Source organism: Sprattus sprattus (assembly GCF_963457725.1).
Source record: "Sprattus sprattus genome assembly, chromosome: 7".
In the NCBI taxonomy this organism is placed as follows: domain Eukaryota; kingdom Metazoa; phylum Chordata; class Actinopteri; order Clupeiformes; family Clupeidae; genus Sprattus; species Sprattus sprattus.
This window is the reverse complement of record NC_137926.1, coordinates 7,416,875-7,431,708: the sequence shown is the minus strand read 5'-3', so window position 1 is coordinate 7,431,708 and position 14,834 is coordinate 7,416,875. Positions and strand designations below refer to the sequence as shown.

Sequence of the window (14,834 nt, the reverse complement as noted above, 5' to 3'; positions counted from 1 at the left end):
GGCGGCTCCGCAGGCCATGCGTGTTGGACGGCTGGGCGGACAGAGAGAGTACCCCACGCTCAAGTGACCGCTGCTGTTCCTCTCAAGGGCTTCACAACGCTGCAAAATCATTCATTGATTCATTGGTTCATTTTAAACCTTAATCATCATGCCTTCCCCTCCCCAATGCTCGTCTCCTGCTCATCTGTCTGCTTTGATTTCTCTGTCTGGAGCCATGAATGTGTGTGTGTGTGTGTGTGTGTGTATAGAGAGAGCCTGCTAGTCGGGGTTTTGTTATGTGCAATAATGATCACTAGTAGACTGCATTCTGATTTTTTTTATTTTTTTCCCCCTGTTAAGTCTGCCCATTTCAGGTGTGTGAGTGTGTGTTAAGTGTGAGGTGGGTCAAGACCGCAATGGCTACTCTCTGCTCCTGCTGTGCTAGCAGTGTTGGGAGAATTAATTTGTTTTTACATATTTATAAAACCTTTTTTGTCTGTGGGGGAAAGCCTTGCCATGATTTTCTCATCCAATCCGAACAGTCACCAAGACCTCCATCTCATCCATTAGATTGTCTTATCTTCCCATCAACTTTCAATAATCATTCTCTAATCACCTCATAATTTTTTCCTTTTCTTCATGTTCGGTGTCTCAGAACCCCCTTGCATCCCTGTATTTCAGTAGAGAAGGATTGAGATTTTCCATAAACCCAAAGTATCGCTGTGTTTGAAGGAACAGGAGATCAACTTTCTTAGATGTTTAGAATTGACTGTAAAATTATTGACAAATGTAAAAGAAAGTGATAATAAAGATATTTTTGCTCTTTAGTACTTTGAAAAAGGGGTTGGTGCAGTTTCTCAGGTCTGTGTTGCAGTATTTTGCATGTGTGTAAATTAACCTCAATGTAGCAGTTGAATTGGGGGTTGCAATGTAGCAAACCTGAACAGATGTATGCTTCAGGGCCCGACCTAAATGAAGTTCCAAGAGGATTCCTTAGAAAACCTAACAGTAATGTGGGGATGTACAGAAAACCAAATTGAATGTTGGTGTAAAACTTAACTGAAGAGCTCATAATTAGTGCATGGATGATTTCCCCCCCCCCCCCCCCCCCCTTTCACAGTCTCCAGTAGAGTAAGCTTGTGATGGATGTGTGTAAATAAGGGTGAGGTGAGGGCTCTCCAAAATTCACTGGTAATATATAATGGGTATAACGGGACATGATCTAGAATTTATTTATATGTACAATTCAGGCAAAAATATAATCAGGGCATGGATTACGGGTCCATGGGTACAGGTCCATATCAACAGCAAGTACTCTTTAGGGGAAATTCTATGTTCATTTTCTAAGATTAAAAATGACGACATCTTTCCTGAGTGACCCAGGAGAATAGAGAGTTCTTCTTTTAAACATTCCAACAATGGTAGTAACAAATATAATCATGACATAATATGATCCGTAATGTTATAAAAGTTCACAACATGATTCTTGATCCTTGCACCATCTCATCACAACATGGCTTCCTTCCCACTATGGCAGGACTTCTGCACTTTCCTTTAAGGTTTGAGTCTGGCTGATGTGAGGGATGGCTTGCCAAAAGCTTGAATGAACGTCCATACATCTCACACTATTCTGAACTGTGGGTATGGGTGTGGACTGCTAAAGCGCTTTGTGCCCTTTGAACTGCAACCTCCAGCATGGAGCGGTCTTTCAGGATTTGATTCAAACTCTCCGAGTCCATCTCCAACAGCATACCTACAAATACACACACACAGCATACACATACATTACAAACGTTCTTTATGAAGCTCAATTATCAAAATATATCCATGAAATGGGACATTTAGTGTTCTGTCTCTTTAAGAGAAGCAGCAGCAGCAGCATCAAGAGTGACAAGTTAAGTAATGTTTTGTGTAAGATAGGACCTTAAGGATAGCAAAGGTAACAATTCAGGAGTTCTGGGAGTTTTACTGCAAATATTGGCACTGAACTACCAAAAAAAAACTCAGGACAACTGGCCAGCTCACCTGTGATATCAGCCGAGTGGGTGGGGTCTATCTGCTTTACGAGGTCAAATAGTTTTTCTCCAACAGATTCAACCTCAGAATCAGAGCTCTCAGTGTTGGCCTCTTGATCTCCCTGCCTGCTCGCAATCAAACAATTACATGTAAAAATTGAACACTAGAATCGTAGGCCCAGACAACATAGTAACATAAAAATACAGAAAGTCCTGCATACATACTCAAGCAGTGTCTTTAAGGCAATGTTGATCTTCTTTTCTAGAAGCTCCGGATCCGACAGGAGCTGAAGAGTGATCTCCTTCCTCTGTTCCAACAGCATGCCTGTGTACACATATCACCGTGTAAACCTTGCCAACATGTTCAGCACTTACTGAATGGCATGGACTGTGTCTCGTCACAGAATATGACCTGTGATTTTGTCCGTGTGCCCTGTGTTGTGAAGGTCGATGAGGTCATAGAGTCGTTCACCCAAAGAGTCTGAAGAGGCAGATGCCTCCTCTGCCTCACACACCATCTGACTGAGAGACAAATCATGAGTGTGAGTGTTTGTGTTTATGATTGCGTCACCCACAGTTGTGTATGAGCACAGAGACTGAAAAGTGTACCTTTCTGGGCTGAGAGACTGCAGTGCCCTGCTTATTCCGTCATTGAGGACAGACTCATCTTGTAGCATCTGCTTGATAACTGTGTATGGCAGCTCAAGCAGCATACCTGAATTCAATCAAAACAAAAGGTCTCCCTACATTGCCAATCGTAACACAGAACTGCACGTGGATATCCTTAACACAACAGCGGCATTATATAACAACAGCGCTAACTAGGTTAAGACTAGGTTATTATTACACATACATTATAATCCTAGTTTAACAATATGATACACATGGGAACAAGCACTAACTAACCCAGTTCAAATGTCTCAGAGACTTGGTATTGAAAGGCAGCAGAATATGACCCATCTTCATACGTCGATATACGTTGTATCAGGATTTCAACCATTATTTTAGCTACCACAAGGAATAGGCTACATCTAGCCAATCAGTATTTGGAAAGATATTAGAAGACAAAATAGAGGGAGAGGAAAATGAATGATAGAGAACTATTCAAAGGGGTTGCAAATCCTTGTACGGAGCAAGTTTACCACATCTGGTTAAGTGCACAGACACTTGTACGTGCAATAAACTAAATGGCAGCATGATGCCAACATAATACAGCACCTGTCAGTTTGCCCGCAATTTCTCCATGTTTAGAAAATATTAGGCTGTAGAGTTTATCTCCAAGTTCGTCGAGATCATCCTCCGCCTTCATGATGATGCATGAGTATTTAGCACGTTTTATTATTACATCACAGAACTGAAGCTAGCCAGATCTCGACTGTATTTCTGTTTTACTCTGATTTTATGAGTACATCTAACGCTGCCTTGGTAATATTAGCTAAATAAACGATCATATAAAACTAGAGTTGCCATTACATTTTGCCGTGAAGGTAAAATATCCTGAAAAACTTGTGGACAAAATCCAGTTATTTACTTTGGCGCATAAGATTGACGTATTTAAACCACGCCGGAGTACTTTTTGTGTTAACGTTGCGCCAAAAACTGCGCACAAAATAGTCCATTTAGAAAATGAATAATATACCTAATACCTTTTCCATTAAGTACTGTTAGAGACAATAATGATGCATGTTTAGTACATTCAAATATACAAATTATTTCAGATACAGCATTTTACTGCATTACCCAAATAGTATTAAGACGTTGGAGCGCAAGGATCTACAACATTTGACCGGAAGCAAAGATAGATCCTTTTCCTCTCCCTTCCAGCGCTGAAAGGTAACGTGGTCGGTTTTTCTTCGACTTTACCATTGTAATTTTGTATCTATTAATACGTTCGTTACGGTTTTTGCTTTTATCTACACCAAGTTTGTTCAAAACGAATTTAGTGTTTGGAATTTGGCTATATTTGTGAGTAACGATGTTTGTATTTTAATGAAACATTTCACGAGACTGTTAGTGCCGCAGCACTGGGGCCTTGCGTGCTTGTGTACTCGTGCTGTGGGAATTAGCATATAGCTAAACTATTCGGTAGCATATATTCATACGGTATTGGAACAGATATATTTATTAAGGTGACGTAAGCTTTCATTTAACATAGCCACGGGAATAATGGTAGCGCAGTTCGATCTTATAACGTATTGCTAAGTTTATTAGCATGTTTTTAGCTTAAGTTTGCCGTACGTAAGCTAGCTAATCTAATGTCAGCGAAGTTAGGTCTGTAATGTTAACGGTAATGGCGATTGGATACCAGTTTCAGCTTCATATACTAATTTAGCCTGTTATGGTTATCCACGCATATATTTGGTGTGTTTACGTTTTGAAACGTACTGTGCCAGTTTTCTGATAATTAATCTAATAGTTAGGAGTCCGCCTCATCCACTTCTGCCAGTTGTCACAGAGCATTCACGTTACATCGCATTGGTCGAATCCACTTTTCAAATGAACTATTTGTTGTACATTTAAGGAAGTCTGTATTTACATTAACATACGTTAAGAAAATCTATTTATCCAGAGGGATTGTGACCTGGTCAGGTGTGACGTGTCTAACTTTTACCCCCTCTTCATTCGCAGGTAGGTCAAGATGTCGTCGTCTCACCTGCAATGGATGGTCATTAGGAACTGCTCCAGCTTCCTCATCAAGAGGAACGGACAGACCTACAGCACTGTAAGCAAAATTATATTTTATATTATCTTGAAGCTGCTGCCTTAAAACCGCATTTTATTTAATTCATATAACTGACTGAAATGCAGAGCTTCACGTAACTGATCCATGATTGAGATGTTAAAATGCCCATGCCACTTGAGCTGTACACAACGTGGTTTGATATTGTTGTGATGCTTGGAAGTGTGCATTATAGGGGTTTACAGTAAAGCATGTGTTGGCTCAAATGTGCCAGGCTCAAAAATGATCACGGGATCAGGTTGCATGTCCCAACTCCATAGCCTGGACTTTATAACAGTCCTGTAAATACATTCTGAAAGCCAGACGGCACACAGAAGTTAATGAGAGTATGCATTTGTTTTCGGTTTGCAGGAGGCCAACAACCTTAAGTCTCGCAACTCTTTCCGCTTCAATGGCCTTGTGCACCGCAAGACCGTGGGAGTGGAGGCTGCCGCTGATGGAAAGGGTGTGGTCGTCAGTCTGAAGAAGAGAGCAGGTATTGAGCTCCATACCATCTAGCTATCTCAAAGTCAAAGTAGCTTTATTGTCAATTACTTCACATGTCAAGACATACAAAGTAATCGAAAGAACGTTTCCCACTCTCCCCACGGTGAAACTTATAAAGTGCACAGGCACAACAGATAAACATTTCCTAGTACTAAGTAGAGTATACAGACAAGACATTACATAACACTAAGTAGAGCATACAGATAAACCTACAGCAGCATACCCATGATGCATTGTATCAAATAGATATAGTAAGAGGGTGTTGTTGTTCTGGATACGTAGTGAATGTATGGCTTTGTGTTTCAGGCAATCGCAAACCTGTCAATGCCTATGAGAAGATCACAGTCAACAAGAACGCCAGAGCCACCCTGAGCAGCCTGCGTCACATCATCCGCAAGAATCACTACAGGAGAGACCTGCGCATGGTACGCACATCATACACTCATAACACACATCACAATCATAACACATCATCCACACATAACACATCATCCACACATCATATAACACCTGACATCAAGGCCTGGCTCTCTATCGACATCAGCAGAACACCTGCTTTCAGTCATAGGTCTCTTATTGAATTTATCGGATATCTATCGGCATCAACAGAACAACTGCTTTCAGCATAGGTGTCCTTATCGGAATGAAAATGATGGGTCACATTCATGTACATTCTGCAACAATGTGATCAATGTGTGTCAATACTACTTCAGCATGTACATTTTGTTGATTTAGTCATGAGGTACAGTAAGACTCACTGTCACGATCGGTAGAAATGTATTTTGTGTTGCAGCTTTGTCAAATTCAGTGTCTCCTTGTCAGTGGACCACACTGGCCAAAATGGCTGCTACAGTATTGAGAAGCCCATGGGCTCCACGTCCTTTGTAGTGGGGCGCTGGAGATAGATGGAGCTACCGACATGCTTCCTGCTGTCTGTATGAAGAGGAATGAGGAAGATGATGGATGAATGCTATTGATGTATTGAGGGTGGTGCTGATGGGTCATTCTTAAAAAAAAAAAATGTATTTTGTGTAAAAATGAATTAGTGATGGGACACAAACAGCCTAAATCCACCTCTACAATGGCAGCATTACATTTCCAGTTAAGCTGTTGACCTGAGTGTGAGCTAGTTTGCACACTGTGCTGTGGTGTACCCTAAGATCAGCTGGACCACTTACAGCATGCACATTACCAAAATCACAGTAACACATGGACATCAGAGGATGTGAGCAGTACCACCTTATCAGCTGATGCACATAGCATTGCAGTTTGCTAACGCTCCTTGTGCTCCTCCCTCCCTCAGTCTGCCCTGCGTCGCGCCAGCGCCATCCTGCGCAGCCAGAAGCCCGTGGTCGTGAAGAAGAAGCGCACCCGTGCCACCAAGACCGCATAAGTGTGCAACACCATGTGATGCTCTCAAATAAAGAAGTTTTGTTCAAAACCATCTGCACAGCTGCTCTCATTTCTTGGCACCGCCACAAAGGCTTCGTTTATTGTTTTAGTTGGGAGTAAAGACTGAAATATATAGGGTTTTGTCAGTGGTGAAGTGGAATAATTCTCTGTTGCTCAGCTCAATCTACTTGTAGATAACACAGAAACTACTTTTAACTGTGATTGATACAAATGTGAACTTGGTTGAGTAGTAGCACTTCCTGTACCAGCAGACAGCAGTACAGTATGAGCTGTTTTTTCCCCCCAATGTGTAGTGTGAGCTTTATAACATGCTTCAAACAGAATAGGTATGCTGTAATGTCACTTAAAAAGGATTCCATGGGTAATACCACACCATTTTCATCATTATTGACTTTAGGAGGGGGGTAGGTTCTTGGTTATTCATGTTTCTGATTTCCATAAACCAAATCTGATTTTATAGGCTTTAAAGTATCTTCACTTTGACATTAGTCCCTGAGGCGGCTCAGAAGTTGCAAATTGGCACCCTTGGTTCACAGGTTTGCCACCGTGCAATTCTGTTAGCTGCCTGACTTCCAGATCAATCTGTAGGTTGTTAGACCTGGACCAATGTTCTGACACGTGACAATTCAGATCTCGTAATCTTTTTGTACTGATATTCCAGACCATGAATGCATCCATCATTTTTCTCATGCCTTGAATATGGTTGAAGTCTTGCATGCTTAATACCACCACTGAACCTGTTGAGCTCAGAGCCCGTGTTATTCATGAAGAACAATGTTGAACACATGAAAGCATTCATCCGACTGAAGTGAGGTTTCGCAATTAGGTGCGAGTTGCTGTTCCATCATTTTAATTTGTCTATCTACAATCAGGTGCATTACATTTTAATGACCCTTTCCATCGGGCTCTCCTGTAGCCATCAGTCTGGGAGGTTTGTCTGCCATTAAGAAAATGATGTCCACGTCAAAATTGCTCACAGTTTTATCTGACAGGCATGAACGTGAGGATGTTTGACCCGCCTGCTGTGAACAGCAGTGATCTATTTGTCACAGGGAATCATGGGAAGGGCCAAATGGAAGCACACTTAATTAAACAGCAGAGTACTGATGGCCTGTTTGTATTGATCTCTGTGTGAGTGGAAGAGGCGATGCACATAGCCTACCAATCTATTGAGTGCTCAGTCTTTAAACCCAACTGCGGATTGTCACGTGTTGAAAAGTCTTTACACATAAAACCAATGAAGACAACAATTAAGCACAAAATGTCGCACGCATTCATAAAAAGACATGAATGACCTGTGGAACACACAGAATAAACAGATAAAAACCTGTTACATCACACTCATTGTGTGACCATGTGGAATGATTTAATTGATCATCAGTTCAGGGTTGTGCCACTGTGTACTGCAGTGCATGTGGCCAGGGTATTGACTAGTAATGAGGGACCTCGAGAGTGGGTGATCAAGGGCCGCACGGCTCAGATGCGCGTGTGGCTGTCCAAGAATGCGGTGGTGTGTGTGTGTGTTGGCGCTGCTGCATGTGTGCATGGCCTTCGAGCTGCAGGACACCATCCATGCCCTCATCGAGGAGAACATCCACCTGCACGACCAGCTGGAGAACTTGACCAAGGCCCTCAGGGAGTTAAGACAACTGCTGCTGCACAATGCTGGAGGTATGGCCATGTTTATCTCTCTCTCTAACTGCTTTCTCTTTCTCTCTGTCCCGATCTTCTTCTTCTTCTTCACCCTGACATTTCTGATTTGAGAAAGGGTTGTGCACCATGCTAGTTATGTGTTGTTGTAAACACCAAAAAAAAAGATTCCCAATTCCCCTACTGCCCCCTTTTGCCCTCATTCCTCAAACTCTCTCCTTAACCCCCCTGTTTTTGCCCAAACTTTCTCCTAATCTCCCAGTTTTTGCTCAAACTCTCTCCTAATCCCCAGTTTTCTCCCAAACATCCCTCATCCCTCTGTTTTCTCCCAAACTCTCTCCTCATCCCTCTGTTTTTGCCCAGCCTGGAGCCTCTATCTCCACTCTCTATCTCTTTTTTTAGTCTTTGCCACTGTCTGTCATTGATGTATCCACTGGCACACCAACATCCTGCTTCAATGTATCTTCAATCCCTGCTCTTGCTCTTGCTTTTCCCTGTTAATATATATTATGAGACATTTTTTTTTTGCACTGGATATATGACAACACTTGATGTTTCTTTTGAGTGTGTGGTTGTTCTTGTGTAGACTGCAAAAAAAATTAGCTATCTTAACTTTATGCCTTGTAGAATCCTAACACAAAAAACTGATGTGTGTATGTGGTGTAACCTCTGCCCTGCAGAACAGACCAATGTTAACCAAGAAGAGCTTCAGCATCTCTGGGAGGAGTGGTCTCTACATGGTAAGGACACATTTATTTCATCCCACTCCACTCTACTCCACACACTTACACTCACAACCTTTAATAACAAATCCCGTTCTGTTGTTATTTAGCTGTTTTTCTATGGCACATTATCATGGAAAGTGTAGGGCAAAAGATCACATTGATTGATGATTTCACATTGCCTTTGCCCATATAAGGCATGCTGGCTATTGACAGCCATGTCAGCTGGTACTGGTGTATTATGTGTTGGATTCAGCCACAGGGTGAATGACATTTCTACCAACTCTACCACAACAATACAGGAGACCATTTAACACACTTAGAAGATGAATTTCATGAGGTACTCAAACACCAGTTTTCAACCAGTAGAGCCAGATGGGATGGCCATCAGCTCAATGAGTCGGTGACAAATCAGGCCATATTTAGGTGCTAAAGAAGGCCTACCAGTTTGAAAGAGAGAAATATAACCAGTCACTATTTTTTTGAACAAAGTACGATTTGACTTTTTAAATGGAAGCTTAAAAAAAAATATATCCTGTATATAATTAAATATTTTGTACTGTTTGTTTTGTGTGATACTTGACATGTGTGATACATAACTCAGTGGAGCCTCTTGCGCTGTGTGTTGTTTCAGGCATTGACCCCGATACTCACTTCCTATTGGAGCACGCTCTCTGCCACGACCTTCACGACTCGGCCGTTGACCTCAAAGACTGTACACCACTCCTGCTCCTGGCTCTCCTGTTACTCACCCACCTTCTGCTCTAGGCTTAATTTAAGGCTTCACTTCTCACGCTGGGGACCTGGGAGAGAGGCCAGCAGACCTGGGAATCAACACACCCTTGAGCCACTGTCTGATTGCTCTGTGCTGGTGTGAGCCTCTCCAATCAATAACTGTCCAGCTAGAGCAACGTGACAACACCAAGAGTTTCAAACGAAGAGTGACCTGCTAGAGTCTGCTTTTTATTTTTTTCCAGAGAGCCTTTAAGTACCGCGTCTGACCCATCTTCTTTGAGTACGTCTGAATTCAATCCTGACAGGCCATAGCACCTACCTACCTCTCTGGAGTTCCGTTCTTATGCTCAGGGCAAATGTGTTGGAAATTCAATCTGCTGTAGCGTCTGTGTGGTAATCAATGTGTTGTGAGGGTTAGGTCAGAATGAATGCTTCGCACAGCTCATAGTCATAGTCACTTGTTCTAACTTTATCTTCGTTTGTACTGTATTTATGTATATGTATGAGTATACGTATGTGTAAATATGTGTGTGGTCATATATTGTATGCAATGTAATGAAATGCAATATGTGACAGAAATCCCTTGCACTTCAAAATTACATGTGGAATTTGTGGTATGCCAATTAAATCTTATTTTTGTAAATCATTTTAAGAACCACTGGGAATAAAAGACAGTAAAGAATTTGATTAAACTGGACTGGTATGTGTGTTTCTATGTTTGAGGGAAAGCCAGTTTCTTTGGTCATTATTCATTTTTATTTGCACAAACACATCAAGGTATAGAATCCAAAACAGACATATTTATCAAACATAATCGCAAGCAAACCAAAGCTAATACAGACCTTTGGTCAGTTCTAAACTAAAACAAAAATTGAGAGTAAGCACGTGCTTTCAGGAATAAATAGTTGACCTAATTTACATAAGGAACATATTTTCAATTTCAGGTGATGAATTCAGAGATTTCTCTGCCACACATACACAGTCAACATTGTGGAGGGCATCTCGCGGGGTTGTGAACTCGTGCCAGGGTGATCTGCAAGCATGAGTTAAGTGTTTGTGCTTATGTCTATGAAATGGGAAACTGAGCAATTCAAGAGCTTAATTAGCAGTGATGTTTGATATGTTCTCACACGTGAACAGGTTCACAAAACGCACCCTAATTCTAAGGACAATAAATACACACACACACACAAAATGTTCCCTCCTAACACCAATGACCAATGGCTATACACATGAAGTAGAAAGACTAGGACTGCTGAACAGGCAAATTACTAGTGGAGAAATTCAAGAAAAACTATTTATAAAGTTTAAAAAAATTAAATGAACTGACAGGTAAGCAATCCTACTACTGGTCCGGTCTGCAGTCGACTCCACCTGCATGTTTAGCAGCTTCAGTCATCACATCTTCATTACTATCATCATCATCATCATCATCATCATCATCATGAGGTCCAATTTACTCTTACGCTGAGCAGTTAACAGCTCATTCAATAGTTATTCTAAATAATGGGAATGGATATACTTACAATAACAAATCTGTGTGGAGGAGTGCGGACCACGGAATTGTCATACTACACATCCAATGTGCTACTCTGATCAAACGTAGCTCACAGTAACACACTGGTAGTTGACTTTCAACACATCCCACAAGTCATGTTATAGGTATCAATATATGCTTGGGTAGAAAATCTAGTAGAGAAAAGCCTCTGAAAATATCGACTAATGGTACCCCTGGTGAGACTCTCCCAGCTCACTAACTCACCTTAGCCAAAAATAAGCTATTCTGAAAACCATGATTGTATTCTTGTGGTTGGTGTGCATAAGGGTGAATACGTGTACGTGTGTACGTGTGGACATTTGAGAGAGTGTTCAGGTGTTTGTGGGGGGGGGGGGGGGGGGGGGGTCTAGTCCAAGTCCAGGTCACTGTCTGAGTCGCTGAGCTGAGCGAGGTTGCTGTTCCGGATGCTTCCGTTTGCGCCGGCGTTGGCCAGTGTCTGGGCGTACTTGTCAGGCAGCAGGCCGTACTCCTGCAGCAGGCCTTCCACGTCCGTGGCGTAGAAGTCGTTGCCCAGCTGGTCACTGATGCGTACCAGGTTGCCCACCAGCTCGCCACCGCGGTACAACAGCAGGGCGGGCAGCGCAGAGGCGCGGAACTGTGCACTGGTGCCGATGTCGGAGCCAAGCACGCGGCAGAACTTGACCAGCGGGTACTGCTGTGCCAGGCACATCATGCAGCCCTCCATGGCCTGGCAGGCCAGGACCTCAGGCTCGTAGATGTGGATGATGACCAGCGTGCCGGGGCCCTCCTCGTCCACCGCCGCCAGGAACTCCTCCCCGCTGTTGAGCTCCACCACCTGAGCGAACTGCCGCCCCCCGGCGAGGGCGAGACGCATCTGGGCCATGCGCTGCTGCCTGTACTGCTCCAGGAACTCTTCATCATCCTCGTCCAACTCCTCGTCCTCCTTCTTCTCTCCAAGCTGAGAACACCGAAACGCATACATGAATAAGAACATACATGACTACTGTAAATAAATCTATGGCCGTGTAATGGTAGCATTCTGGATGGCTGCACAAGTGCAGGTATGTCAACATACATCCTCCAGACATGCTCTCTCATGCTCTCCCATGCTCTCCCACACACACACACACACACACACACACACACACACACAGATTACCCAGCTCACGCACACACACATTACCCCGCTCTCCCATGCTCGCTCGCTCGCACACGCACACACACCTTGCCACGGAGTTTGTCCTGTATATTCTTCTGTTTCTCCTTGTCCTTCTCATCATCCAGATGTGAACGGCAGGTGAGGCTCAGCTTCTTGATCAGCTTCTCCATCTCTCTCTTCTGCTCCCGCCTCTGCTCGGTCTCCAGCTGTTTGAACTTCCGCCAGTCATTTATCACGCCCTTTGGTCCTAATCAAGACAGAAAGACAGAGACAACGAACGCTTTTCAGAAGCTTCTTGAAGTGAGCCGAAACTCACAAGAACAACTGATGACGGGTGGAGTGTCTTCATGTGCAACACAAAACAGGACAAGCCTTGGTTATTAAGTTACCTGTGTTAACAGCAGTGCCATCTGCGCTGTACTCCACCTCTGGTGCTTCCAACACTGCCTGGTCACGGATGGTTTTAGGCCCCTGTTCGTCTTCATCTTGGTCGCTATCCTCACCTTCACTGCTACTGCAGTAGTACTGCAGCTTCTCACCCAGGAGCTTATCATCCAGCGTCGTCATAGCTACCTGAAATTAGTCACAAGGTAACATTTCAGTTCTTCACATTTGAAGGCGCTAGAATGAAAACACTTTACACATCCATAACCAAAGGCCATTGAGATAATTGCATAAAAGTAGAGGCCAGAGACTTAACCACTGTCTTGCGAAATACCTACAACCGCTTCATCAGTTATTATAAGTTGTATACCTAAAGAGAATGAGTAAAACTGTCTGTGCAGTGAGCTGTCTTCGTGTCAATGTGAGTGTCTAGTTATAGGCTGTCGTTTGCATGTTGTTTGCATTAATGGACCTGCTAGATAAAGCAAAAAGCAAAACAACTATCTGCCTGTTAATCCCTCTGCACAGATGGTCTGTCAGAGATGGATGCAGACACAGAGAAATTTAGAGTGGATCTCTCATCTAGTCTAGGAGGCCAAACAGGGCCCGTGAATAGCTTTACATCTTACCACGAGATGTAAAACGCATTATTACAAACACAACAACACACTCCCTATTTTCCTACACAAATATCGGTGGATAGAGCCCATACACAATTTGTAAAATAGCACAACTCAGCAGCCCAGACCCCATCAATTATCATGCAAAGCGAGTTACTACTGGATAACAATGATGGAAAGTGGGCCGATGGTCCCTAAGCTCATTAGCCTTAATTTGATGTGGTCTTAACTAAGCTTACCTGGCTATATAGGTCGACTGTGACAGGCTAGCGACGACGAACAAAGACACAAAAGGAAAAAATCCAACTGTTCAGTATGATAAAAGGTTTCCCCTCTTTGTCTAACGACTACTAGTAGTCGTTAGCTAGCTAGCATTACTACACGGTGGTGTATTTAGAACTCACTATCTGTCAATCTCGGCTAGCCAGCTAGGAAGTGTTTGCTGGCATCCTTACACTTCCTTAACTAGCCAAGTTACCACTGACACCGCAACACATATTAACATATGGGCAATGTACCACATTTCACATCCAACTTAATCGACTACAGACTTTTTTTCGGCAAACGGATAGCTAACATTCTCCAAACGTCAAAAACAATCTCTTGAGTTAGATAGCAAGCGAGCTAACATTGGCTATCATTCGCAAGTTACTAGCTATAACGTTCGCTACTAGTGATTTTGGTCTGTATTACCAAGGCAGTGATAAGATTCGTTACATTAATCTATAATATCAGCGACTGTATATTTGCCATTTACGTCAAAAAAGCCATTTTACCACAATATATGCTTTGGAAATCCAACAGACTTGATTGTACAGTATCCTCCACCCAAGGGGCAACAGTGCACTTCCGGGCAAAATAAAAGCCTAGATCGAATTTACGCCAGTAATGAACGTGTGGTCAGAGAAGGCGTAGACGAGCGAAATGGGCGAAGTGAACGAAAACAAGTTTAGTGACAGTCGTCATTCTGTATAATGCGGATTCGCATTTTTGTCAGTTACTGTTAAGAAAACCCATATGAGAGAATTAACGGGTTTTAGAAAATCGACAAAATAACTTGACAGATCCCGCATGTTCAACAAAATGTATGTGTCATCCCGTTTAGCCTTGTCTCCAACTGAAATTAAGGTGGATTCCTTGCAAACAGAGTATACACAGAATAAGAAACAACTCATTCTAACTGTTTGGTTTGGTTACTGAAAACAATTCAGCTCCTAAGATTAAACGGTTGTACATTTTATTGATATAATAAAATGTCCATATTCAAATTAAAGACAATTTTATAACAGCCAAATGCGTTTTGCAACATATGTGTATTACTTGTAAAAACAACATTTTCCAGAAATTAAATTTTTCCTTTTTCCTTTTACTAAGGTTAAAGTAATTGCAGAAAATCGTGTACACTTGGACTA

At 42.6% G+C, this 14,834-nt stretch overlaps 4 protein-coding genes across 11 annotated transcripts in view; 2 read left to right on the top strand and 2 right to left on the bottom strand.

The window, feature by feature from the left end:
* Window positions 1–813, top strand: part of sec16a (SEC16 homolog A, endoplasmic reticulum export factor) — a 19,497-nt gene extending 18,684 nt beyond the window's left edge. For all 6 annotated transcript variants that reach the window (XM_080842897.1, XM_080842899.1, XM_080842900.1 and 3 more), the window contains one exon: window positions 2–813. In XM_080842897.1, the coding sequence (XP_080699023.1) occupies window positions 2–67 (66 nt within the window). In that variant the 3' untranslated portion in view covers window positions 68–813. The remainder of the gene's footprint in view (window position 1) is intronic.
* A 382-nt stretch (window positions 814–1,195) lies between these two features.
* On the bottom strand, window positions 1,196–3,516 carry LOC308367918 (uncharacterized protein). Its single transcript, XM_080841921.1, has 6 exons — window positions 3,213–3,516; window positions 2,604–2,709; window positions 2,407–2,516; window positions 2,220–2,319; window positions 2,005–2,120; window positions 1,196–1,732 (listed from the first exon to the last, which is right to left on the bottom strand). The coding sequence occupies exons 1-6, from the start codon at window positions 3,301–3,303 to the stop codon at window positions 1,605–1,607; spliced, it is 651 nt and encodes a 216-aa protein (XP_080698047.1). The 5' UTR covers window positions 3,304–3,516; the 3' UTR covers window positions 1,196–1,604.
* Window positions 3,517–3,785: 269 nt separating this feature from the next.
* Window positions 3,786–6,664, top strand: rpl28 (ribosomal protein L28). 2 transcript variants are annotated; one of them, XM_080842116.1, is made up of 5 exons: window positions 3,786–3,827; window positions 4,623–4,716; window positions 5,086–5,209; window positions 5,527–5,645; window positions 6,524–6,664. In XM_080842116.1, the coding sequence occupies exons 2-5, from the start codon at window positions 4,633–4,635 to the stop codon at window positions 6,611–6,613; spliced, it is 417 nt and encodes a 138-aa protein (XP_080698242.1). In that variant the 5' UTR covers window positions 3,786–3,827; window positions 4,623–4,632; the 3' UTR covers window positions 6,614–6,664. The 2 variants fall into 2 exon arrangements, with proteins under 2 accessions (XP_080698242.1, XP_080698243.1); XM_080842117.1 differs by lacking the exon at window positions 3,786–3,827 and adding an exon at window positions 3,936–3,959.
* A 4,980-nt stretch (window positions 6,665–11,644) lies between these two features.
* Window positions 11,645–14,257, bottom strand: pdcl (phosducin-like; the record flags this gene model as incomplete). 2 transcript variants are annotated; one of them, XM_080842778.1, is made up of 5 exons in its annotated part: window positions 14,199–14,231; window positions 13,662–13,688; window positions 12,808–12,991; window positions 12,484–12,665; window positions 11,645–12,217 (listed from the first exon to the last, which is right to left on the bottom strand). In XM_080842778.1, the coding sequence occupies exons 3-5, from the start codon at window positions 12,983–12,985 to the stop codon at window positions 11,645–11,647; spliced, it is 933 nt and encodes a 310-aa protein (XP_080698904.1). In that variant the 5' UTR covers window positions 12,986–12,991; window positions 13,662–13,688; window positions 14,199–14,231. The 2 variants fall into 2 exon arrangements, with proteins under 2 accessions (XP_080698904.1, XP_080698903.1); XM_080842777.1 differs by lacking the exon at window positions 13,662–13,688 and having other exon boundaries at window positions 14,199–14,257.
* Window positions 14,258–14,834: the final 577 nt, after the last annotated feature.